The 26,724-nt window shown below is 56.8% G+C and overlaps 1 protein-coding gene across 45 annotated transcripts in view; it reads left to right on the top strand.

Annotated features, from left to right (window-relative positions):
• Window positions 1–26,724, top strand: part of PTPRF (protein tyrosine phosphatase receptor type F) — a 93,759-nt gene that overhangs the window by 46,190 nt on the left and 20,845 nt on the right. For 14 of the 45 annotated variants that reach the window (XM_074009721.1, XM_065523943.1, XM_074009674.1 and 11 more), the window contains 8 exons: window positions 1,815–1,925; window positions 11,927–12,196; window positions 14,141–14,722; window positions 14,981–15,117; window positions 15,634–15,778; window positions 21,216–21,521; window positions 22,188–22,381; window positions 25,497–25,523. In XM_074009721.1, coding sequence (XP_073865822.1) covers window positions 1,815–1,925; window positions 11,927–12,196; window positions 14,141–14,722; window positions 14,981–15,117; window positions 15,634–15,778; window positions 21,216–21,521; window positions 22,188–22,381; window positions 25,497–25,523 — 1,772 coding nt within the window. The remainder of the gene's footprint in view (window positions 1–1,814; window positions 1,926–11,926; window positions 12,197–14,140; window positions 14,723–14,980; window positions 15,118–15,633; window positions 15,779–21,215; window positions 21,522–22,187; window positions 22,382–25,496; window positions 25,524–26,724) is intronic. The other 31 variants (XM_074009799.1, XM_074009780.1, XM_074009706.1 and 28 more) reach the window with 3 other exon arrangements.

Raw genomic sequence — 26,724 nt, 5'->3', positions numbered from 1 at the left:
CTGCTGGGTCCTGGTGTTGGTTCCAGATTTGGGGGATTCTGTATGCAAATAGGCACCCGGTCTCTGTTAGGCCCCCTGACCACTCTCAGGCTCTTGTTGCAGAGGAACCTCCTGTTTTCTGGGTCAGAAATTCCACCCAGGCAACACTTTCTGCTTCAAGCCTGTGGCACCAGCCACCAGGTCTCCCCCACCCCACCCACACCCCCTGCCTCACTGAGGTGACCTTAGGGCAGCCTCGACCCCTCGGGCCTGAACCACACCTGCCTGAATGAACGTTTTCTGTAACAGTGTCCGTCCATCCCATCAGCATGACCTGTTGGGTGCCCTTCAGGGCTGCTCTTGAAGGAGATGGTATTTGGCATGTGCACTGGGCCCTGGTGCTCCCTGGCACCTGGTGGGGAGGGCTGAGGCCAGCACCACAGAGGCAGGCTGGTCCTGCATCCTGCATTGGTGGCCTCCCCTCTTCCTTCACCTCCAGCTCCCAGCCCCCTGGGGGTCCCCAGCCCCTCCTGCTGCCCTGGGTTAGATGGTGGAAGAGGGATATCAGGCAGTGAGGGGGCTATAGGTCAGACCCAGGGTGGTCCCCCTTTGGACCCCAGCCGTGAGAGCATGACTTGGAACTCTTCCTCTGGCTCCTGTCCAGTCCAGGCAAGGGGGGCCCGGCAGCTTCTGTCCGTGTCCTGTGTGGGTGTGATTGTCCATCAACCTGGGCCCTGGGAAGGTGGGGACTGTCAGGTCAGGCTGGCTGTTCTGTGCAGGAGGTGGTTTTGTCAGACTGTGTCCTGTGGGGGTTCTTAACTGTTGGACCGTCCTGTGTGGGTGTAATTGTCTGTTGGATTGTTCTAGGGAGGGGTGTGCTGCCTGTGCCCGGGGGTGTTTCTGTCACAGACAGCTTGCCCAGTGTGCTTTCACAAGCAGTTTTTTCAAGTGTTTATTGATGGGGCCAGGGGATGGCCAAGTCGAGTGGGTCCGCCCCCACCCTGCCGCTCTGCCTTGGCCTCCCCTGCCAGGACCTGTCAGAACTGGCCTCAAGCCCAAGATTCCTCCACCCTTTCTGAGGGTCCTTTTGCTACCCACCCCAACCCTGGCTCCTGTCTGTCCGTCTGCGGCCAGAGCAGCCCCTCAGGGCACTGGCCCGAGTGGGAGCTCCAACCTCCATTAGCCTCCTGAATTATGCAGGAGCCGTGGTGGGTCGAAGCACTTTAGCAGGACCAGGCTGAGGAGAGGAGCCGGAATGGGTGGGGCTGGTGGGGAGGGGGTGGAGTAGGAGGGGAAGATGGTGCTGGGAGCAGAGGCTGCTGGGCATCAGGCCCCCAGGGCAAGCCCATTCTTTCCTGGTGGGCGGCAAATTCTCAAGCTCCAGCCCAGTGAGGGCATGGTGTGCTTGCGAATCCCAGGCCCGCCATTCTGCAGGCTACTCCCACACCTGGCTCTGACTGGCCTAGCGGGGCTGCAGGGCCGGGAACACTAACGGGGATGTTGATTGGGAAACAGGCTTCAGTACTGGCAAGAGTGTGGTGGAAACTGAGTGGAGCTGGGGGTTGGAGTACAGTCCCTGGCAGAGCAAAGACGGGTCTTGCTGGACTGTGGGGAGCATGAGATTGTGCTCCAAAACACAACCCTTGGTTCTAGCCAGGAGGCCACTGGGCTCATCAGGGAGAACTTCCTGGAAGCAGCAGGGGTGCCAGGGTGTGGCCTGGATGAGCTTCGACATCTGGTCAACATCAGCCACAGACGCTGTCGAGACCTCTCACCGTGTTCCAGGCCACACTCGACATGGGCCCTACCTGACCTCTTGCTTCGTGTCCCCACAGGTGCCTTGCAGATAGAGAGCAGTGAGGAATCCGACCAAGGCAAGTACGAGTGTGTGGCGACCAACTCGGCAGGCACACGTTACTCAGCCCCTGCGAACCTGTATGTACGAGGTAAGGACTCGGGCAGTGCCTGGCCCCTGTCACCACACGGAGCTGTGCTGCACCTGCCAGGCTCTCTGCCCAGAGCCCTTGGTGCAGACACACAAGGGACTGCCACGGGCCCATTCTCTTCTTCCTGCTTCTTTCTGCAGCAGCAGCTCCCACTGGGCAGGCTCCCGGCATCTGCCACTACTTTGCCTTCCTTCCCTGCAGGCCCACGGGGAAGCAGCCACTCTGGGGAGCATTTGTATCTCTTGTAGGTCCTGCCGCATGGGCCCAGAGCCTCATGGGAGTTTGGAGCCATCCAAGCAGACTTCTTGGTGTATGTGCATGTGTGTGTGCACACACAGGCACACTTATCTGTGTGTAAATGCATGCATACCTGGCCTGGCTTTCCTTCAGTACATCCTCCTGCCTGCCGCAGCACGGTGGGCTCCAGAACCACCGTGGCTCTGGGCTTTGTGGTAGTCAAGCCTCAGGAATGGACCAGGCCAGGTGAGCCTGTCCTCTGGCCAGGTCTGCCTGGGGCCTTCCTGGAGGAACCCTTGTGTTCAGCTGTGAGCCCCTATGGTTCTGTTGCCTCGGGTGAGCACCTGGTGTGTTCCAGGTGTTCATTGCTGGAAGCGAGTGGACAGTGTGCTTTCTGGAAGTCCAAGTTCCCAGCAGAGAGGAGCCCGGGGACTGTTTTGGGGTTTCCAGTCTCTGCTATGTTCACAGCCTAAGGGTGACTAAAGCTGGCCACCTTACCCTTTCCTGAGAACACACTGGGTCTGGTATACATGTGCCCAGGAGGGGCCCTGAAAGCCCCTTCTACCCTTACACTGTCCCCTCACCTAGCCCTCCTGCACAGATGGATGTCATTAAAAGTTAAACTGTCGGCCGGGTGTGGTGGCTCATGCCTGTAATCCCAGCACTTTGGGAGGCTGAGGCAGGCGGATCACGAGGTCAGAAGATCGAGACCATCCTGGCCAACGTGGTGAAACCCCGTCTCTACTAAAAATACAACAATTAGCTGGGCGTGGTGGCGGGTGCCTGTAATCCCAGCTACTCGGGAGGCTGAGGCAGGAAAATCACTTGAACCAGAGGTTGCAGTGAGCCGAGATTGCGCCACTGCACTCCAGCTTGGCCATAGAGAGAGACTCCATCTCAAAAAAAAAAAAAAAAAAAGTTAAACTGTCTCCACCCGAGGGATCTGTGAAGGAAACTGGATATGGCTCCTTGCAGTGATGATTCCATCATGCCAAGTGCTTAACACAGCCTCCTGAGGGATGTCGTCTGACTCTCCACCCAGTGGACTCAGCGGGTGATGGCAGTGGCCTGTCCCACTCTTTGGGGCCATGTGGTCAGACTTGCTTACTCAGAGCAGAGACAATTAGGCTGTCAACCAAAATACACTTATCAAGGGGTTGCTGTCTGTCATGGAGAGGGTGTTTCTGGAGAGGCCACAGGCTGCCAACCCATTTGGTAGCCAGTTGAGCTGCAGAGGAGCTATTCGTGGTGGGCAAATTGTGCTTCAGAGACTATTAAAAGTGCTTCATGGGAGTTGGGGGCATGGGATGGGAGGTCCCCTAGCTTACTGTCAGGTGTCTTGCTCGTCAAGGTTCAGGCCTCAGGTCAGCTCATCTGTCTTCAGGAACAGGAGCCCAAAAACTTCCCAAATGGCCTAGAGGTGTAGAGTTGTAAGCGGCCCAGCCTTCGCCCCACCCTGCCCCAGGCAGAGTGTCTGGCAGGCATGGGGGCTGGCGAGTCTGCTCCAGCAGAGGAGCAGCTGGAATGACTCTTCTCAAAGGTCTGCCTCCTCCCACCCTGACTATCCCAAATGCTGTGCTCTCTAGAGCTCTGTTCCCAAGACTAGGGTTGAGACAGTGGCAGTTCCAGGCCTCAGCAAGAAAGCCTTTTGTCTGTATCAGGGAGAAGGGAGGCCCAGTAAAGCCACTGTAAACCTAAGCCAGCTGCAAGGGCATGGCCTATGGGCACATTTCCTAGGGCACAGCTACAGGAGGCAATGCTGAGGCAGGAGAAGGCCCAGAGGTGGATGGACACCCCCCCCCCAACATTGTCCTCTTGGCTAGCCAGCATTCTCGGAAGTCACTGTTACACGGGCCCCAGCCCTGGAGGCAGAGCAGTGGGTCTCTTTGGAGATCGACTGAGCTTAGCTGCTGTAGTTGGCAGCTCAGTCACTGCCCAGGGAGCTTTTATGTGCAGTCCCTTGGAGCATCGCTGTCTGTGGAGCTCCCTGTTGACACATGGTAGATTCAGGCAGGGCCCTGACTGGCTCCTGCCATGGCCCATCCCCTACCCCTACCAGCTCTTCCTGAATCTACCCTTCTGGCTCCATCCCCACATGCCTTTTGGTAGGAAATACGGGGGTTCCTTTAGTTCCAGCACCACTTGCCAGGGACTCTAAAACAGCCAAGCCTGACTTCTGTTGTCTCTCTCACACACACATACAACGTTCCTGTGGGCCCTGATGTCTCAGGACCAGTTCTAAGCTCTGTCCCTAGGACCTGCCTCATCTAGACCCTAACTGAATCTATAGCCACTCTGCTTTGCCAAGAGCAACCTGTCCCATAGGCCCAGGATAGGCCCTCCTGTCCTGACAACAGGACTTCCGCACACCTGAAAAGCCCTGCTCCCTGAGTCCCTGGCCTCTGGTGCCCCCACCGCTCCTCATCTCATGCCTGGCAAAACCCCTGCCTTCTGCCCTCAGCAGTACTAGGGGCCCTTCAGCCCCAGGGCCTGGGCACAGCCTGTACCAGGCTGACCACCAGCTCTGCCTCCTGAGCCCTGCTTGCGAGTGGATGGCTATGGAGGAACCCCCAGTGCTGGCCTGCACCCTGTCCATCTCCCAGCAGAGAGGCTTCGAGGTTTCCTCCCATAGCAGGCTCCTGAGCCTCGGTTGGGTTGGTGTGGGCTCTAGCCCTGAGTTTCTCAGCCGCAGCACTGTTGACATTTTGGTCTGGATGATTCTTAGTTGTGAGGAGCCATCCTGTACATTGGAGGGTGTTTAGCAGCATCTCTTGCTCACTAGATGCCAGTAGCACCCCTCAGTCAAAACAAACGTTGCCACATGTCACCTGGAGGAAATTACTGACGGCTTCCTACTGCCATTGTCTCTCTTGTGTGTCCACTGGCCGCAAGTCTTCGTCTCCTTATCAGACATGGCTTCGGTGTCTCCCTCACATCTCCCTTCTGTCCCCCAAATTCTCAGGGCTCCCAGTGTCTCTCTGAGGCCACGCGGCTGCTACATTTAATGGGACAGTACATGTGAAGCACCCGGCACATTGCCAGGCACAGAGGAATCACTTGCTAGTCAGTAGCCTCTACGGCTGTCCGGATAGCACTGTGGGGGGATGTGTCATCCAGTTACATCTGACTTTGTTCACAGTTGTCCACAGCTCCGCCCACAGTCTAGCAGGCCCAGGCATGCTGGGTGGGCCAGCGCCTTTCTCCGTCACCACCTGACTCTCCCTGAGTGACTCATTCTCTCCTTCCATCTACAGCTCTCTGGGTGTACAGCTGCTGGGGCCAGGGTGGAGCCCTGCCCTCCTCAGAGCCTGGCCTACCTGTGCCAGGACTACCAGCTTTCCCCCTTCTCTCCAGGGACCTGGCTGCAGGGCCACAGCTGTCTAAAACAGGGACAGTGCCTTTCTCCCCACAGGTGCCCAGACGTGCTCCTCACACTGGTGGCGTGTGTGGGGGTGGTTTCTGGTGGCTCGTGTACCTTGGCAAGTTTGTGGGCTGGGTGGGCCTTGACCCCAGAGCCCAGTCCATAGGGTCTGAGCTGTGGGGTGCGTGTGAGGCATGGGGGCCTGCCTGTGCCCCATTTCCACCTGCCCCGGCCCCACCCTCGGCCTCTCTGGCACCTGCTGGCGGGCCTCAGCTCTGTCCACCATGTCCTTCATGAGTCCTGAGTCTTTTGTGAGCGATGTGGTTTGTGTGCACCTGTGTGCATGTGTGTGTGCGAGGGGGCACAGGAGTCTCGTCTCGTCTCCGTGCTGTGTGGGCAGATGAAGGTTGGCCTGTTTTTACTCTCTCTGTGTTTCTCCTTGTCTTTTTTTTATTCCCTCCTCATCTTCATCGCACTCTGCCATCAACCCAAACTCTCATCTCTCAGATCAGCGAGAAGGTTGGTCCTTTTCACTTCTTATCCATCTACAGTTCGCCCGTCGATGGGACGCGCCTGTCAGTAGGGCCCAGCGGGCTCAGTCAGCTCCCTCAGGCTCGCTGCGCCGTGCCTGCCTGCCAGTCTCTTGTTTGGGCCGGCGGGCAGGCAGGACCAGGGGTGGGTGGGCAGGCCCCTGACCTGCATGTTCCTGCTGCTTGGGTCCCTGGTGCACCACATATCTGCATGTCCCCTTAGCCTGGTTCCCCTGCAAGGGTGGTGGGGTGGGCATGCTGCATGGCATGAAACTGCACCCCACCTTTGCACCCAGGCCAGGCCAGCTGTCTGATCCAGGTGGTGCTCAGGAATGGTTGTGGGGGGCTGTGGTCAGAGAGAGGTGTAAGAGCTGTAGCGCTTTATGTGCACCTATAGGACCTTTCACCGCCCTCCTCACCTAGAGACCCAGGCTCAGCCCAAACCCCTCCTCGCCTAGAGACCCAGGCTCAGTCCAAACCCCTCCTCGCCTAGAGACCCAGGCTCAGTCCAAACCCCTCCTCACCTAGAGACCCAGGCTCGGCCCAAACCCCTCCTCGCCTAGAGACCCAGGCTCAACCCCTCCTCGCCTAGAGACCCAGGCTCGGCCCAAACCCCTCCTCGCCTAGAGACCCAGGCTCGGCCCAAACACCTCCTCGCCTAGAGACCCAGGCTCAGCCCAAACCACTGGGACAGTAAGGCAAGAGGCTAGAGTAGGCTGTCCTCCCAATATCCTGCAGCACAGGGCAAAAGTCCTGCAGTGTGTACCCTGTCCTTGAGGCCCTCAGGTCCCCCACCAGGGCTCCATGGGGTAGCCAGCCCTGGTCTGCCTCAGGGAGCTTGGTGTCCATGGCGCAGGGTGAGTAGCGTCATCTTGGCACACTGAGGAAGTCTCCCATAAGGTTGTCTTTTCCTTCTCCAGCCGGATCCAAATTAAGATCCTCCTACCTGCCCCAGGCCCCTCTGCCCAAGCTTCCCAGCTAGCTCCCGTGTCTGTCTGAGGGTGGAATTTATTTAGCCCACCAGCCAGCTAACTGACATTCCTTAGCCTGGTGCTTTGCATTCGGACTCAGGTTGCTTCTACCTGGAGTGACTGAACAGTCAACTGCAACTTAGAAAGATCCATATGGGAGCCTGGAAGTGGCCCTGAGTCAGCCACAAGTTCGGAATGGTTTCCTGGAGACTGTCCTTGAGCCCATTCCAGAGCAGGCCTGTTTGAGGCTTGGTTTTCAGCCCCACCTTGGAGCCAAACCCCCACCCATGATGCTGGGGTTGGCAGCCGCGGCTAGTGGTCATTCATGTATCACTTGGTTTGTGTGGTCAGAGGAGACTCACCTGTCCACTGGGTTTTGGGGGTTCAGGACAGAAATGTAGGACAGGCTGAGCCTCAGGGAACAGACCCAGGCCATCCCGGTTCCCTCTGCCACATCCTCTGTGGCTCGAGTTTCCTCTGTGAGGGTGAGGGAGCCAGTCGAGAGGAGGGCTGTAGCCTTGGCTCAGATGTCAGCTCTGAGCATCCATCCATATGCACTCCTGAGTGCTGGGGCATTTCTGTTACACCGTTTTGCTGACCGGGCAGATCTGCCAGCGCATTCAGAAAACAGTCATCAGCAGAGACAACCAGCCCACAGTGGCTCCTTCCATGCCCCCTCCTCTACCCTCCTGGTACCTCATCCCCTCCCTTTCCCCATCCCACCCCTACCCTACCCCATGGTCCCGCCAAAAATAAGCACATGCACAAATATTTAGCGGAAAGGCAGAAATGAGTTTCTAAATATTCCAGGGGGATTTGCCGGGCTAGTAATTTGTTTGGTGCTGATAATTGCATCTTACATTTTTCCAGCTTTACTTAAAACTGTGTGCCGGGTATGCCGGCATTTAATTACTGCTCTGCGGCAGCCACAAGGTTATTTATTAAAGAGTTATTTTATCTTGATACAGTGGATCCTGCCCCTCATCCCCTCCTTAATGTTGCGTTATTTTCATCAGAGAAATTTCTCTGAGTGAATGCAGATTGCGGGGCTGCCTCCCCCTGCGATTAGGCTGTCACTCCACTGAATGCTGATGCCTCTGGGCGCCGCACCGCCCTATTATAGGGGGTTGTCAGCGCAAATAATTAGACTTAAAAGTTACAGCTGAAATATAATCCAGAAATGGCAGGGCCCTGTTTTGGAAATTGTCTATAAAATGTCAGCACTAAGGATGCACAGGGAACGGTAATAGACCGGCATTGTTGGAGCCCAAGATTAGACCCTAAGTGCATTTTTCCCAGCTCCAGCTTTTCCTTCCCTGCTGTTGCTTCTGTCAATAGACTGTCCAGGGTGAGGTCTGCTCCTTTTTGGAGGCCTTGTGCCTGCAGCAGTGGGAGGAGGATGGTAGGGGCTGCTGCATGAGATGCCAGCCACTCCAGCCTGTTGGCGTGGGGGTGGCTGTCTGGGCAGGTCTAGGTTGCAGGTCCCTGTTGGCACTTGGGATACAAGGAGGTTCTCCCTTGCCTGTTTCCCCCACCCTTCCTCTGTAGACATACCCTGACCTCCCTCACGTGGAAAATGTCTCAGTCGCAGTGAAGTGTCTGCGTGGCTGAAGCCCAGTGTCCTTGTGAGAGTGTAGGTGGTGCGCCCAGGAGCTTCTGGCCCTGAGGCCCTTGCTTGGTGTTGCAGATGACCCTAAAGGCCACTATTGACCTCTCACGCTTATCCCTAGCCCCTAGAGTTCTCCCTGCCACCTGCATCTAGGAGGGAAAAAATAAACACAACTCTTTTGTGTTCCTGAAGCGCCTCAATTTCCTGACAGCGGCAGGAGTTGGAGGCTTTAGAAGGTGTGGCTCACGGCATTGGCCTGACCTCCAGGGCTGGTCCATGAGGTCTGCCTTTTGGCCTGAAGACCCTGTCCTCCAGGGACTATTTGGGGGTAAAGTCCAGTCAGGTTTCTAGGTTGGTGCCCAAGGTTTATTGGCCAAGGACCTACTTCCTTCTGCTGGAGCTCTTCGTCCTGGTATCCAGCGACCTGATTAGGCCCCATGATTCCACCACTGGCTGGGGTCAAGCCTGCAGTCATCACCTCTCCCTGGCACAGGCTGTCTAAACCCATCCTTATGCCCGCTGGAGCAGCGTCCTCTCCTGCCAGCGTCTGTTAATTCTGATGCTTCTCCCCAGAGCCTTCTGGGGTTTTTTTTTCAGGCCTGTCAGCCAGGGCTCGGAAGGGTGACAGTTTTTCATCACACAGACCTACTTCTACTACGTATATGAACTTGGTCATGTGGCTTGGTTTTAAATCAGTTCCCTTGACTGTAATTGGCAGGTGATAGCATCTGCAGCGTGGAAACCTGCACCTAGTAGGTGCTTAAGCATAGCTTCCCTTCCCATGAAGAGGAGGAGACGGGGCACCCACTGGCTGAGAGGACAGGAGAGATTTGGTTCACTAAGGCTGCTCCTCTGTGCTGCCCCCACCCTGCTTCCATGGCAGGCCTGGACTTGATCTGCAAACAGATCTGCCTGCCTGTGCCCATCCCTGAGGCCCATCTCCAGAGCAGAGGGAGGGCACACACCACCAGGCTGGGTGGTGGTCCTGGCTGAGCCTCCTGCTCTCACCTTGGACCATTTAGAGAGCATGCTCAGAGAATCCTTTGTTGCCATGAGACACTTGCCAGCCATGCCCCGGGATCCACCTGTTCTGCCACAAGAACTGTGTCTGTGACATGCTGTCATCGTTTAGGTAGAGACTCTTGGCACTAGAACAGCTGACAGAAACCCACTTATACCAGCGTAAGCAAAACAAGGAACTCTTGTGTTACAAACCTGAAAAATGTAGTAGATTTGGTGTTGGGCAGGGCTAGATCCAGGTACTTAAACAGGTTGGCCAGGCATTTGTCTGTCTGTTTCTGGCTCTCCTCTCCTCTGTCGACATCTTTGTTCTCAAGCAGCTTTTCCTGTGTGTTGGGAGAAGCCATCCCCACCTGCTCTAAGCTTAGTTACGTCAGTAGAGAGAGAAGGTTGCTTTTCTAATAGTTTCTGCAGAAGTCCAAAGGCTGTTTCTCCATAGTCAGATCTGGGTCACATGCCCCATGTACCAAGAATGGGGGTAGAAGTGGTTTCCCTAAAGACAATGGGAGTGCTGATTGATTTGAGGAGAAGGCAGAGCCCTGAATGTCTACAAGACACTCTCATCCCCTGGGTGAACGTGGGGACACAGATCCAGCCCACCAGCACCTGTCAGGCCTGGCCTCCTCTGGGGCTGCCAGGGTTTGGGTTCTGTCTGGAGCACCGAAGTAAGGCAGGCTGTGGAAGGGGTTGAAGCAAGTGCTAAGTTAGGTAGGGTCTCGTAGGCTAGGCAGAGGTGTCACTGGGAGCCATGCAGGAGCTTGTTAAACAGGGAGTGGCATCAGATTTGTGCCAGCTGTTTCTGGAGAGCCGGTGAGCAGGAATTGGAGCGGGGGAAAACAAGGCAGGAGGACCAACGCAGAACCCATTTCAGCAACCCAGGGAAGGATGATGGTGGCTCGGACTTTAGTAGTGGCAGTTGCTTCTGCATCTGGAGAGAAATACATGGATTCGAAAGATATGTTAGGCCACCCTGTTGACAGGACCTGGTGACTTGCTGAATGTCTGATCTCTGGGCCTCAGTTTTGACCCCCGTGTAGTGAGGTCAGACGTTGGACCGGGTGGTCTCTGCAGTTGCTTCTAGCTCTGGTTCTGTGATTTGGGGCTGCGCGAGCAGCATAGTCTGGTGCTTGTAGTAGAGGTGCTCCTGATGTGGTGCTGTGGGGTCTTTGCATGCCTGGGGTCCCCAGCGAGGTTCCTCAGAGACCAGTGCTCTCAGCAGTGCTCTGGGGTACTGACTAGCCTGCTGCCTGCTGCCTCTGGCCCTGCATGTGAGAGTGCCCGTGTAGGGCACACCTTGGCCTCTGCTCACCAGCTGCATGGCCCATCTGCATGCCAGGCATGCCTGCCCACGGCTGGGTTTCGTCACCTTCCTTCCCTCTGCATGCTCCTGTGTCTGTGCCAAGCTTACAACTTCAGGGGGGTGGTTCTAGGCTGTACCCTGGACTGAGAAGCTCAGAACAGCTTCTGGCCAGGGGAGTCCAAGGCTGGAGGTCGTGGCCAGGCACAGCCACCCTCCCCTTGAGACCCTTGTCTGTTGGCGCAGGAAGCCGTCTGTTCGGCGCCCTCATCATGTTACTGCCATCGTCATGCCCATCCTGCCCGCGGACCACGTCCCTGGCCTGCCCTGACCCCTGCCCAGCCCTCCTCAGGGCAGCCCCTTTGCTTGGGTTCCCAGATTGTGCCCTGAGCATGGCTGAGACCTTGGCAGGTGGCGCCGCCACTTAACCTTATTTCTTCCCCTCAGGCTATGGCCTGGAGGTGGAGGCAGTGACTCCACAGCAGGTGGCTGTGGCCCTCTGGACTGACCTTCTGCCCCGCCCAGCCATGCTCTGAGGACCCTCCACCCTAGGGCCTGCTTTCTCTCCCTGGTGCCCCAGCCAGGAGCAGGCAGAGATGGGCCCTGGAGGACAACCTGGGTTGTGGTCCTGACCAGGCCTGGACCTTGTACTGAGTCCCTGTGTGACCCTGGGCAGACAGGAGCTTCCTGACAGGCCTCAGCTTCCTAGGCTATAAAATGGGAGATTGGTTGCAAGATCTCTCATTGAGTAAGACATTGTGTTCCAGACAGCCCCTGAGTGTGGGGGCCACTTCTAGGCTGGAAGTGGGTGGGGTGGGAGTGGATGGTGAGCTGGGGTGCGGCGGTGCCACCCCTCCCGTCTCTGAGTGTGGGTTTGGCTCTGACCAGAGGGGCTACCTGGATGAGGGGCCCCTGCCCTTCCATGCAGCTGTGTGTTCTGCCCGGCCTGTGAGTGCCTCTCTCCCTCCTCCTGCAGTGCGCCGCGTGGCTCCTCGTTTCTCCATCCCACCCAGCAGCCAGGAGGTGATGCCAGGCGGCAGCGTGAACCTGACATGTGTGGCAGTGGGTGCGCCCATGCCCTACGTGAAGTGGATGATGGGGGTCGAGGAGCTCACCAAGGAGGATGAGATGCCAGTCGGCCGCAACGTCCTGGAGCTCAGCAATGTCGTGCGCTCCGCCAACTACACCTGTGTGGCTATCTCCTCACTGGGCATGATCGAGGCCACAGCCCAGGTCACAGTGAAAGGTGAGTGTGGCAGGTGCTGTGACCAGTACCCTCCCTGTCATCCGGGAGGTCCTGGTGGCGGGCGAATGTGAGCTGACTGCCATGGGCACAGGCATGGCTGAGGGATTCTTACCCTTTCCTGGGCGTCCCTGCCCTGGGGTCCTCCAGCCCTTAGAGGGAGGGAAGGAGGGATTTCCGTTGTTAGCCAGCTTAACGATAATAGTTAAGGCATATTGAGTTTCTCGGTGGCAGACAGCATGCTAGCAAGCACAGTTTCTTTTGTTTTTTTCTGTTTTACCCTGGGAGATAGGTGCTCTTATTATTTCCATTTTTCAGATGAGGGAACTGAGGTACAGAGAGGGTGTATCACTTGCCCAGGGTCACACAAAAATAAATGACAGAGCAGGAACTTAAACCCAGTGTGGTCTGAACCCATAACTCTCCCTCCTAACCACTATATAGTACCAGAACTTCAGGTGTAATAGCTTCCCAGCAAGAAGGATGTGGTAAAATAGTAGGGGAAGTGGGTTCTCTCTGTCCTGGGGACAGGCACACATATTATACATATGTTATATATATGTAACAGATTCTGGCCGGGCACGGTGGCCCATTCCTGTAATCCTAGCGCTTTGGAAAGCCAAGTTGGAAGGATTGCTTGAGCTCAGGAGTTTGAGACCAGCCCAGTGAACATAGTGAGACCCCATCTCTACAATAAAAAAATTCAAAGCTGTGCATGGTGGCACACAGCTGTGGCCCAGCTACTTGGGAGGCTGAGACAGGAGGATTGCTTGAGCCCGGGAGGATGAGGCTGCAGTGATGCAGTGAGCCATGATCACACCACTGCATTCCAGCCTGAGTGACAGTGAGACCCTATGAAAAAAGAAAAGATTCCTTCCTGGTCTCCCTACTTCAATTGTCAACAGCCTCTGATCCATTATCTATTTTGCAACTTGAGTGATCATTAAAAAATGTAATCCAGGATCAAGTCACTTCCTTTTGGGAAAGGGAGAAACACCTTCCAGTGGCTTCCCGTTGGTTTAGGATACAGATCAGGATCCTCACTGTGGTCTCCCAGGGCCGCTGGCTTCCCACCCTGTCACATGCCAGCTGCCCAGACGCACGCTGCTTTCCGTCTGCCATGCTCCTTGTCCGGCCCCTTCTGTCACTGGCTCCATATACCCCTCCAGGCCTCAGCTCGATGATGCTTTCCTTCCCTCATCACCCCATCCAAGGAGATTCCCTGGATCTTACTCCACCTCAGCACCCTGATTCTTGCTGTCCTTGCACCTGCCAGAATCATGAGTACGATCGACTCATGTATTGATTCTCTCTCGTACTGAGGTGTAAACTCCATGAGAGCAGGGATGTGACTGTGTGGCATTGTAGCCCCAGCGCAGTGTCTGGCATTGAGTGGGTGCTTGTAATTATTTGTTGAATGATTGTGGACTCAGGGCCTTCCCACTTCAATTTGAGCCAAGCCACAGGGTCTGTGGGGCCAGCAGCCCCATCACTCTTTCTAAAATTCTGGGCCAGTCCCTAAGGAAATATCTCCCCTTCCCCTGCCTATTACACATACTCTCCACCACGTGGGCTCAGGTGACCTGCAGAGGCAGATAGCTGCTACCCAGTCTGGGTGCCTTTCATCTACATGAGACTGCAGGTGTCACCTCACCTCCAGGTCTGTTTGTTAGATGAGTCTTGTGTACTGATGGGAGGGTCCAGTGAGTCCCACAGTTGATATGTGTACATACTAGATGACCCAAGGCCCGGGGGCACCTGGCCACCGTCGGCCACGTGTGGCTTCAGAGGTCACCATAAGCTTTTCTGGACATTTTTCAAGGTAGGCTGTGGGTATCAGCCACACTCAGGTGGCCCCACCAGGTATCCTGGATAATCCCCAAGTATAGGGTTGGTTCCTAAGGATCTTGACCTCGGGCAGCTTTGAGCCTTCCACTTTGTCTCCAGCTCTGCCGAAGCCTCCGATTGATCTTGTGGTGACAGAGACAACTGCCACCAGTGTCACCCTCACCTGGGACTCTGGGAACTCAGAGCCTATATCCTACTATGGCATCCAGTACCGCGCAGCGGGCACGGAGGGCCCCTTCCAGGAGGTGGATGGTGTGGCCACCACCCGCTACAGCATTGGCGGCCTCAGTCCTTTCTCGGAATATGCCTTCCGTGTGCTGGCGGTGAACAGCATCGGGCGAGGGCCGCCCAGCGAGGCAGTGCGGGCACGCACGGGAGAACAGGCGCCCTCCAGCCCACCGCGCCGCGTGCAGGCACGCATGCTGAGCGCCAGCACCATGCTGGTGCAGTGGGAGCCTCCTGAGGAGCCCAACGGCCTGGTACGAGGATACCGCGTCTACTATACTCCGGACTCCCGCCGCCCCCCGAGTGCCTGGCACAAGCACAACACTGACGCGGGGCTCCTCACCACCGTGGGCAGCCTGCTGCCTGGCATCACCTACAGCCTGCGCGTGCTTGCCTTCACCGCTGTGGGCGACGGCCCTCCCAGCCCCACCATCCAGGTCAAGACGCAGCAGGGAGGTAGGTGGGGGCACGCTGGCTGGGCAGCTGACAGTAGAGAAGGGGAGGCTGAGGTTGTGGCGGCACCTCTCCCCTTCCCTTGGCTGTGAGGTTGGGGGCTGTTGGGAGGATCAAGGTGCCATATTCCATAGATGTGTGGTCAGTTGGGATGTAGGATAAGGGTGTGAGATTAGGGTCTGCCTTCCTCGGCCCCCTCCTCCCTGGGCGCTCCTGACCTCACGCAGATGAGGCTGACCTGCCTGGTGTGGGGTGTTGCAGTGCCTGCCCAGCCCGCGGACTTCCAGGCCGAGGTGGAGTCGGACACCAGGATCCAGCTCTCGTGGCTGCTGCCCCCTCAGGAGCGGATCATCATGTATGAGCTGGTGTACTGGGTGGCAGAGGATGAAGACCAACAGGTGTGCAGCGGGCAGAGAAGTGCTGAGGGGGTCTCCTGGTCCCTGAGGGTCTGCAATGGGCTTAACCCCAGGAGGGTGTTTTCTGGATTCTGTGGCTTGTGTGGGCACAGCCTGTAAGGTTTCTGCTGGAGGCTTGGTGGTGCATGCGTGCCATGTGGCCTGCACAGCCTGTATGGTTCTGGAGTCATACAGGCTGTATGACTCTTTGCTGGGGGCAAAGTCCCCAGGGTCTGCCTTGAATTTCCTAGGCTCTGTGGCTCACATGACTGGCAGAGCCTTAAAGGTTCCCCAGAAGCCATGTGTCCCGGGTGGCTCCCGTGGCCCATGTGGTCTGTGAGGCTCCTGTGGCATGGGCTAAGCCCTGAGTTGCTTGTGTGGTCCATGTGGCCTTATGGTGTGGAGCCAGTCCTGGAGCCATGGTGGGTCCAGAGGTGTCACATTGCAGCCCATGTTGGGAACAACCTCTGAGTGACCTTTGAGCTCAGAGCTGTCAGTGAGTGCTCCCTGCTCTTCCAGCACAAGGTGACCTTCGACCCAACCTCCTCCTACACACTAGAGGACCTGAAGCCCGACACACTCTACCGCTTCCAGCTGGCTGCACGCTCAGATATGGGGGTGGGCGTCTTCACCCCCACCATTGAGGCCCGCACAGCACAGTCCAGTAAGTGTCTCCCGAGTCCACTGCCTGTTTCACCTGGGGTGGGGGACACACACACACACACACACTTCCCCCTCAACCAGGCGGGTAGGTGGTCAGGTGTGCTAGCCAAACTGGGGACACACACACACACACACACACACGCACACCCCCTTCCCCCTCAACCAGGCTGGTCAGGTCTGCTAGCCAAACCGGACTCTGGCCTGGGCTCTGATCACACACACACACACACACACACACACACACCCCCACACCACACACACACCACACACACACACACACACACCCCCTTCCCCCTCAACCAGGCGGGTGGGTGGTCAGGTCTGCTAGCCAAACCGGACTCTGGCCTGGGCTCTGATCTCACACACACACACACACACACACCCACACCACACCCACACCACACACACACACACACACACGCACCCTTCCCCCTCAACCAGGCGGGTGGGTGGTCAGGTCTGCTAGCCAAACCGGACTCTGGCCTGGGCTCTGATTTTGGGCCTCGGGAGAGGGCCAGGTAAGTGCCTCCCAATCTGTCCAGTCCAGGCGGCTGCTGCCCTCCCTGCTCCCTACCCAGCCTCCTGCCCCTCCTCCCGCCCATGCCCCACATGCTGCCCAGGTAAGTTTTGTGTCTGTGCCTCATCTCCATCCCCACTCTGTGCTGGTCACACTAGCTGATGGGCCATCCTTGGTGGGTCTGCTGCGTCCCAGACCTGCTTTGGTGGCTGTTTCTCCTCCCCATGGCCCCGCGTCTCATTTCCCCATCACCCACATTCCCTTCCTTATACCCCCAATAAAAGTTACCTGGGAGTCATGTGATCACCCTCAGCTGACTGCACTTGGGGACAGGTCTGAAAATGCGGCCATGTGACCCAGCCTGCCCACGTGGGCATTGAATTGTAACCATGTGGCCATGCAGGGGACTGTCTGCAAGGCTGTGTGTGTGATGACTCTGGTGTTGTGTGTTACTATATTCTGCGTGTGTGAGACTCCGATGCTGCAGCTGTGGGAGTGGCATTGCCCATGAGTGTGAGTGTGACCATACCTGACCAGCTGGCTGTGCAGCACGTGTGTATGTGTGTCGGTGGATCTTGGGCATGACCCTTGTCTTTGTGGGTGACTCTGTGGCCTGACCCTGTGACCGTGTTTGTGGGTCTCGGTAGCCCCCAGAGAGTAGACTGAGTGTGTGGGTGACTCTGTGGTTGCTGCTGGGTGGCCTGTGTGTGGTCACACAGCCACAGTCAGCTGCTGTGTGAGGCTCTGTGTGATAGGGTGTCACGGATGTAACTGTGGCTGGGTAGCATTGTGGAATTGAGATGGTGACCACATCTGATGTGGCCATGTGATGACCATAAGCATGGCGGTGTCTGAAGTGGTTCTTATGAAGTGGGACAATGTGCATGTACCAGTGATGTCACGAGGCTGTGTGTGACCTTGTGTTCATGGATTCATTCCAGAAGCACCTGCTGTGCTCCAGCTGGGGGCCAGGCCCAATGCACAGTACAGGGCTGGCAGCATGACCAGACACATGGCGTCTGCCCATGGGGATCCCGCATTCCAGCAGGGCAGACAGACATTGCACCTGTAATTACCCAAATGAGCTTTTTTATTTTATTTTTCAAGACGGAGTTTTGCTCTTGTCACCCAGGCTGGAGAACAATGGCATCATCTCGGCTCACTGCAACCTCTGCCTGCTGGGGTCAAGTGATGCTGCTGCGTTAGCCTCCCGAGTAGGTGGGATTGCAGGCGACCACTACCTCGCCTGGCTAATTTTTGTATTTTTAGTAAAGACAGTTTCACCATGTTGGCCAGGCTGGTCTCTAACTCCTGACCTCAGGTGATCTGCCCACCTCGGCCTCCGCAGAGCGCTCCCAAAGTGCCAGGATTACAGGCATGAGCCACCACACCTGACCTCCAAATGAGCTTTTAATGACATTTGTGTAAAGTAGGATGGAAGAGCGGGCGTGGTGGCTCACGCCTGTAATCCTGGCACGTTGGGAGTCCGAGGAGGGCAGATCATCTAAGCTCGGGAGTTCGATACCAGCCTGACCAACATAGAGAGGCTCCGTCTCTACTAAAAAATACAAAATTAGCTGGGCATGGTGCCACATGACTGTAATCCCAGCTACTCGGGAGGCTGAGGCAGGAGAATTGCTTGAACTGGGAGGGGGAGGTTACGGTGAGCCGAGATTGCGCCATTGCACTCCTGCCTGGGCAGCAAGAGTGAAAATCCGTCTCAAAAGAAAAGGTAGGATGGAAGAGACAGGTTGGAGAGATGATGAAACCTCCTTTGATCTGAGGGGTCAAAAAGGGTTGCCTTGGGGAAGTGACACTTCCCCAAGGCCTGAAGGAAGAGTGGGAGCCAACTAGTAAATGAACAGGAGCAGGGAGCACACAGGCCTTGGGGAGAGTCTGCCTGAAGGCCCTCCAGCTGCAAGGCTCGTGGTTATGGTCACTGGGTAAGCAGCAGGCCAGTGTGGTTGCAGTAGCTGCCGGAGCTATGGCAGGGCCTTGGGGACACAGGGTAGGCAGGAGGGCTGACTCTGGCTGCTCTGTGAGAATGGACAGGGCAGCCTGCGAGGAAGCAGAGACCAGTTAGGAGGCTTTGAAGCGGTCCGGGGAAAAGATGGTGGCCCAGGTGAGATGTTGGTGGTGGATCTGAGAACTGTCAGGGATGCTGACTGGTCAGACTCGGTGATGGGTTATGAATAGGGGCCCAGAGAGGAGGGAAATGGAGGTGAATCTTGTTTCTGGTGTGTTAACCTGGGAGGCGGGTGGTGCTGGCGCAGGATGGAAAATGGGGCAGAGGCAGGTGTGAAGACTGCAGCTGGTCTCAGACACCCAAGTTCAAGATGCCATGTGCCATCCACATAGCAGAGTTCAGCATGCTGTGGGAATCCAGGGCTGGGCCGGAGCTGAAGGACCCTGAGAAGAAAGACTGCAGATGAGAGGAAATCAGGGGAGGGGAGCGACTTGGAGATTGGAAGGAGAGAAAGTTTCAAGAAGTAGACAAGATGCTGCTGAGTGGTCAGGAGTACCTGTTGGACCAAGCAACGTGGAGGAGTGGCCCTGGAGACGAAGCTTGGTGCATGGTAGGACGAAAGCTGGTGGGTGTTTCATGAGGACTGTGTGGGTGCTGAGGATGTGGAGGCAGCAAGCCCAGATGTTGCCAGAAAGTGTAGCTCTGAACGAGGGGACCATTATGGCTAGAGAGGGCTGTGGGGCTGAGGGTGGGATTTTTCTTTCTTTCTTTTTTTTTTTTTTGAGACAAAGTACAAAAGTGTCGCTCCAAAGTACAAAGTGTCGCTCCGTCTCCCAGGCTGGAGTACAATGGCACGATCTTGGCTCATTGCAACCTCCGTCCGCCTCCCGGATTCAGGTGATTCTCCTGCCTCAGCCTCCCGAGTAGCTGAGATTGTAGGTGTGCCCACCACCATGCCCAGCTAATTTTTGTATTTTTAGTAGAGACGGGGTTTCACCATGTTGACCAGCCTAGGAATATGAACTTCTGACCTCAGGTGATCCATCTGCCTTGGCCTCTCAAAGTGCTGGGATTACAGGCGTGAGCCACCGCACCCGGGCTGAGATTTTTCTTTTAAGATGGGAAAATCTCAAGCATATTTAAATGCTATTGGAAACAGTCAGTAGGAAAAAAAGAAACCATGGAAAAGGGATAACTGGTGGAGCCTCGGGAGGTGGAGAGAAGGGGCACAGCATTGGTGGTGGGAGAGCTTAGCCTTGGACAGGGTGGCTCAACTCTCCATTCCCATGGGTGGAAAGGAGAGAATCACTGCAGATGCAAGTAGAGTGGGGGGTTGTAGCAAGAGAGGGAGAGAGCTGCTGTGAAAGTCCAGTCTTCTCTGCGGAGTGGGAGACATAGTCATGTGCCAAGAGGAGGCAGGAAAAGGGAGCTGGAGGTCTGCGGAGCATGGAGGAGGGGGACTGTGTTTTGTGTGAGGTGGCAGAGCGAGCCAGGCAGGAGGCAGAAATAGGTAGCATAAAGGGTCCTGGAGGATGAGGCCTCTGGGGACATGTGCATAGGACGCCAGCCTGCCCCAGTGCTGCTGTAGAGAAGGCGGGGGAGAGTTGGATTCATCTAGCGCTTGGCACAGGCCAGGAAGGAGCATGGAAAGATCAGGAGGTGAGGGACTGTGCGATATTGGTGAGAGTGTGGTAGGTGGTGGACTGTGGAAGCTGAACATGGAGGGTAGGAAGGACAAGGTTGACAGACAGGCATCCCGAGGAGCTGGCGAGCAGGCGCAGTGCCCGGGACCTGGAGTGACTGAGCAAGGACAAGGGGGTAGGGTCTGCGAGGGGATGTTAGAGCCCGTGATTCTGGAGGGAGGGCCATCCCCAGTACTGGCAGCCTCCAGGGCATAACCACAGCTGTGTAGGGGAGGAGAAAGTCCTGGAGATGAGGGGCTCTGGGGCAGTGGGTCAGGGGGCTGCCGAAGTCCTCATGGCAGGGGGTGGTGACAGAACTTGAAGAGGAAACCTGTGCATTTCAGCAGAGTCCTCGGTGGGCGTGGAGTCTGGACACATCACTGGACACAAGGAGACACATGTCTGCCTCCTAATTCCCAAGGAGGCTATTGAGTGAGGGCACCTCTGTTGGGTACTTTTTCTCCAAACCCCAGGGGCCATTGGCCTTCGTGTCCAGTCTCCAGTTGGTGATTACCTGTGGCACTGACAAAGAGACCCATTTCCAGGCAGGTACAGGTGAAGGCTGCCTTATGCCAAAAGGGCCACTGCGGCCCCACTTCCTCAGAAGGGCAGAACTGTGCGGCACAGTGGGCATGAAGCAGTTCTCCATATGTGACCTGTGTGTGTGGGTGGCGGTGGGATGGCCACGTGCTTGTGTGTATCTGATATCGTGTATGTTTTGTGTGAGGCAGCACATGTGTGGGAGAGACCCCGTGTGAGAGAACTCGAAGCTCTGTCAGAACTGGAAGTCATTGTGTGAGAGACTGTGTGTCAGATGCCGTGTGTGAGACACCAAGATGCTATGGGTGTGTGATACTCTGTGTATGTGTGAGTCTGTGTGAGAGACACTGATACTCCAAGTATATGTATGAGACACCCTGTGTGTGACTATGTGAGAGGCGTGTGTGAAGCACTGAGACTGTGAGGGACGCTGTGTGTGGAGAGGCACAGCGACTATGTGTGTGAGGCTGTGTGAGAGTCAGTGTGTGCGATACTGTGTGTGTATCACCGTGCGTGTGTGAGAGAGGGAGGGAGAGAGAGGGAGGCAGGTCAGAGGGAGTCAGGCGTCCTTGGCGAGAGTGGCAGCAGCCTGCCTGGAGGGACCCTGGGATGGCCATTTCAGCACCTGAGGGGTAGCCTGCCCGGGTGAGTCTCCAGTCCACTGTGACTCAGTCATTGTGCCTGTGATCCCCACCCTCCATCTGCTTGCTTCCCCCCCATTTGTCTTCCCCAGCCCCCTCCGCCCCTCCCCAGAAGGTGATGTGTGTGAGCACGGGCTCCACCACGGTCCGGGTAAGTTGGGTCCCGCCGCCTGCCGACAGCCGCAACGGCGTTATCACCCAGTACTCCGTGGCCTACGAGGCGGTGGACGGCGAGGACCGCAGGCGGCATGTGGTGGATGGCATCAGCCGCGAGCACTCCAGCTGGGACCTGGTGGGCCTGGAGAAGTGGACGGAGTATCGGGTGTGGGTGCGGGCACACACAGATGTGGGCCCCGGCCCCGAGAGCAGCCCGGTGCTGGTGCGCACCGATGAGGACGGTAGGCAGTGCCACCGGGGTGGGAGGGGAGGAGTCCTGCCTCAGACACCACCCACCAAGCACCCCAGGGCCTTCCTTTCCCTAACACAGGCCCAGGTCGACTCATCTTTCTGGTTCAGGCTTAATGGCCCAGAGTGGGGGGATGTCACTTATGGGATAACTTAGGCCCAAATCCTAGCCTTTGGGGCTGTCTCCAAAGGAGCTGAAGTCTTCACAGGCTAAGATGGGAGAAGCAGCCCCGTCTAAGATTTGAAAGGTCAAGATTGGGAAGATTGGTGTAAAAGATACTCAGAGTAGAATCAGCAAGACTCCGCGTTGGCCAGACATTGGTGTGATTTGAGGCCTAGGAAGAGTCAGGACATGTTGTGCTGACTGAGGGTGGTCAAAGACCTGGTGTCCCACCTCTACCTGTTCCCCCATGTCGACCCTACCCACCAAGTGACAGGCCTGGGCCAAAGGGGTGAGCAGGGCCAGTCCTGGGCTCTTACCTGTGGCGGGCAGAGGGAGCCTTCTTTGTGCCTCACCAGGGACAGATGATCTAAGGAACCTATATCAGGGCCTTTCCTGGGGGAGTGGGGTGCTGAGGCAGGACCCTCGAGTTTGCTGTGCCCACCTGTGCCAGGGTCGATACCTCCAGGCCTGACTTCCTTCTCTACCTGACCCCCAGTGCCCAGCGGGCCTCCGCGGAAGGTGGAGGTGGAGCCACTGAACTCTACAGCTGTGCATGTCTACTGGAAGCTGCCTGTCCCCAGCAAGCAGCATGGCCAGATCCGCGGCTACCAGGTCACCTACGTGCGGCTGGAGAATGGCGAGCCCCGTGGACTCCCCATCATCCAAGACGTCATGCTAGCCGAGGCCCAGGTGCAGCATTGGGTGGGGGTGGGGTGGCAGGGTGAGCACAGACCAGCATGCACAAGCTCCCATTTGGGGCCCAGATACCCTCTTCCCCTGCTTGCCCTCAGCAGTGCTGTGACTGCCTTTCCTTGGTTGTGAGACCTGAGATGCTTTGCAGCATCAGGGATTAGGCTGGGGTTTTTTTGGTGCATATGTGTGTGTGTTTGTGTGTGTGTGATGGAGCTTCGCTCTTGTCAGCTCTGGAGTGCTTCCTGGGTTCAAGCAATTCTCCTTCCTCAGCCTCCTGCGTAGCTGGGATTACAGGCGCCTGCCACCACGCCCGGCTAATTTTTGTACTTTTAGTAGATACAGGGTTTCACCATGTTGGCCAGGCTGGTCTCGAACTCCTGACCTCAAGTGATCCGTCTGCCTCAGTCTCCCAAAGTGCTGAGATTACAGATGTGAGCCACCCTGCCCCACCAGGCTGGGATTTTGAGATGTGCCTTCTCCCTAAACAGTGCTGGGCTGGCATCCACTCTTCCCACACAAAGGGTAGAGAGAGTGCTCCGGGGCTGTCTTACCCCACTGGCGGCCACAGGTCTGTGGCTGCTGCCGAGCTCTGTGAGTAGCCAAGCACGGTGTTGCCCTGCTCCTGGCCCCACAGGGAATGGTTCAGCCCCTGATGTTCACCCTCAAGGGCTAGGCCTGCTGGCCAGCCTCACACCTTCCTCTGTGTGCGTCTGTCTTCCTGGGAGGATGGTCCTGCTCTGGAGCTTGGGGTGAGCTCCCTGGGGTATTCTGAACACTGGTTGCTATTCAGATGAAGAACTTGGAATGCTAGGAGGTTATGAGAGTGGTACGGAATTATTCAGCAAGTAGGTGGCTACACTTGGATAAGAAGCCATGTCTGTGGACCCCTAGGAAAGGGCTGCAGTTGCTATCATGAGCCCCCTCCCAAAAGACCCTGCTGGAGAGTCACAGCACCTGGTGTGGTGCTCTCAAGGTCTCCCCATCCAGGAGCAGGGCCTGGGAGGGACCCACACACCCATCCCCGTCCAGCCTCTTACCCCTGCCTGGGCAGAGAGCAGGGGTGCGTGTACCACTCGATGCTGTACACGCTGTGCAGAGGGGTGGGGTCACCCACACAGACAGGAGGCTCACCCCTCCAGCTGGGTTCAGCCATCTGAAGCAAAATTCTTTCTGCCCAAAGGGTGCTCTCTTCCGCCTCTTAGCCTGCCCAGTGCTAAGGCATCCGGGTGGAGGAGGCGGGCATGTGCACCCACCTGCATTCCTGGGGCAGGCTGAGGGCTCCTCGTGGAGCCTCAGTGAACACACCTACCCAGAAACATCCCAGGAATGGGCTTCCCCCTCCTCTGTGAGGGGCCAGTGGAGTTCCAGAGAAGCCACTTCAAGTACCCCCTTCTGGTCCCAAGAGGTTCAGAAGGGAACTGGACCAGAGGCTCAGGGACACTGAGACTATAAAAGCCTCAGACATCCCATCCTGGGAGGTAACCCACGTCTGGGCTCCCGGAGGACCCTGAAGATGAAGGCCTGCCCCGTAGCCTTCTCGGGACTGGGTCATTCTGTTCCTCGCCAGTGGGAGAGCAGACGGGGCCTGGTCCTGAGCCCGGCCACAGGGCCCAGCTGTCCCTGCGCTTCCATCAAGGGCACCACATTCTGTCCTTCACCCAACAGCACCATCTGCTCAGCTCAGGGTCCCCATCAGGCCTGAAAGAACTATGTGGTGCGTGTTCCCACCCCCACCCCGGAAGTGTGGAGCCAGACCCGTCTCCCTTTATGTCTGATACCATCTCCCTGCCTCCCTTTTTCCCCTCTCATGGCCTTCATTTCTCTGTTCTTCTTGGAGTCTCTGTTTTTTGTCTTGCTCATTCTCTTCTCTCTTCTCCTTTCTTCCCTCCTCCCCCTGCCTTTCCTCTGACTCCTTCCCTTCATCTCTGCTTGATTTCATCCTCTGCCTTTCCCTTCTTTCTTTCTCTTCTTTCTTGCTCTGCCTCTAGCGTTGGGACAGCCCCAGTCTCCCCCCAGGCAAGGAGATTGGAATTGAGGTGGGCCCAGCCACACCCTATAAAGTGGCCATGCACTAAGGACCTGTCCAGAGCCTCATCTCATATTCTGTTCCATGCTTCTTGCAAGGATTTTCCAACAGAGTGTCCCAGGACAGGAGGAACTTAGGCCACCTAGCATGGAGGCCAGTGGACAGAGGCCAGACCGGCACTGTGGGGGTGCTTGGGCTGGAGGACCCAACCCTCCGGCTTGGAGACGTCCTGGACCATCTCCCTGTGATGTTTCATGGGGCCTCAGAATGGAGACCTCGCAGTCCCTCCACCTGTCCATCTAGAATATCTACATGCACCAAAGGCCCACAACACTGCCAGCCTCGAAACATTCCTTCCTACCTTGATTCTCAGACACCCTGAGGAAGGAACAGGTATAGGTGGTTTCCGGTGCCTGTGGGCTACAGCCCAGGCTCTGAGCTTGTCACTTGCAGCCTTCATAGTCTTGCTGACTGGCTTGCCCTTGGGCTCACCCTAGCCACGTGCCCTGTTCACCCCCAGCTCTTACTGTTGTGGGATGCTTCTCATGCCTGGGGTGATTGTATAATGTATGATTACATCTGAGATGCCTTGAGGGGTGGAACGAGACACTGAATAGTCATTCCATGGCAACAAGCACAGGCCAGGACTGTCCAAGGCAAACCAGGGCATACGGGCACCCCATTCGCCCCTCAGTGTCTTCCTTCCCCTCAGCCTGAGCTGTTGAACCCACCCTCCTTGTCTGACAGCCTCTGCCTCCCAGCAAGCCCAAAATTGTCAAAGCATCTGTAGCTGCTTTGTGTTCTTAGGCCCCTCTGTCAGCAGGTCCTCTCCCTGTAGGCTGCCTGCCCTCGTAGTCTCTCTACCCTCCTCAGCCCAGCCCTGGCGCACACAGTTGGTGCTCAGTGAGGCAGGTATTCAAATCTTTGAACTGGGAGTTGTCCTGGGGTGCTACCCCCATGGGTACTTCGAGGCCCAAAAGCCCTCCCTCTGTCCTCCCTGGGCCAGGTCCCTTCCAGACCAAGGGCCTCTCCAGGTCAGAGTCCTTCACCATCCTGTCTCCCTTTCTCTCCCTCTCCCGCGGTCAGTGGCGGCCAGAGGAGTCCGAGGACTATGTAAGTAACAGGTGTGCGAACGCGGACAAGACATGGGTCAAGCTGGGCTCGTGGGACACTCCCCCTCTCCCTCCTTTCCTGCCAGCCTGCGCTGCCAAGATCCACGGGGCTCCAGCCACATCCGGAGAAAACTGATGTTCAGACACGAGCACTGAGCTGAGCAGCAATTGGCATTTCCTCTAATCCTTACTTCTTGCCTGTCGAGCAGCAATTTGAGGCCAGTGTTCATGATCGACCAGGGCCCGGCCCCTGCTCGGGCCAGACAGGGATGGAGTTAAATCCGATCCTGATCGTTAGGCCTTATTGATCCCTGAGTGAAAAATCACCTGCTTTAGGGCCCAGGCTGGGAGGGCAGTCTGGAGAGTCGGGTTCTGGCATTGGTGCATTCTGGAGCCCCAGCCCTGGGAGACCCTCCAGCTGAGGCAGACGGGGCCCATGAGGGGGTGGTGGCAGCTGCAGGGGCCCCACTCAAGGCCAGAGCTGGAGGGATACCAGGGTTGGTGATGGCTCTGTTCCCACTGCACGTTGGTCCCTGCCCTGCTTCCCACTCTTCTGTGTGGTGTGGCTTGACCTCCCATGGTGTTTCTCCGCATGTCCAGAGATGATGCCTTTGCTGCAGATGGGTATATGGGCAGGGTCTGCCAAGGTGGGAGGACAATGCCCTGGCTGCTATCTCAGGCATCACTGGGAACAGACGTGGAAACCAGTTCCCCAGGTGTGGAGGTTTTCTTATTCTCCTGGCCCCTCCCCCGCCTTTCTCAAGAGGTATTGCAGGGTATAGACATTCTCAGAGTTAGTGGCCTATATGGAGGCAGCAGAGTCCTGACTGGGTCCTATAGGATGGCACCTTAACCCCCCCCACCACCTTGCTCTGTGTGTGCATGCATGCACTGGTGTCCACACGCGACCTTACGCCTGCTTACACAGGAGCTGTAGGCTGTGTGCGTGTGGGTGTCAGGAGCCATGCAAGGTGCTGGGTGTGTGCGAGGCTATGCCCTGTTTACATCCTCAGTCTACGTTCACAGCACAATGGAGTGAGGGAAACAGTCTGGCCCTTTGTTCTTGTCTGGAAGCAATGATGAGCTGTCTGCCCCAGGCGGGCGGCTTCTGGGATGGGCGGGATCCTCCCAGGCCTGCATCCTACCTACCTGCTTCCCCTCCAGCAGAGGCCACCATTGTACAGCCCCACCTTCCACAACCC

This window comes from Macaca fascicularis, chromosome 1, assembly GCF_037993035.2.
Source record: "Macaca fascicularis isolate 582-1 chromosome 1, T2T-MFA8v1.1".
Lineage (NCBI taxonomy): Eukaryota > Metazoa > Chordata > Mammalia > Primates > Cercopithecidae > Macaca > Macaca fascicularis.
The sequence above is the reverse complement of the archived record's forward strand: the minus strand, read 5'-3'. Positions and strand labels throughout refer to the sequence as shown.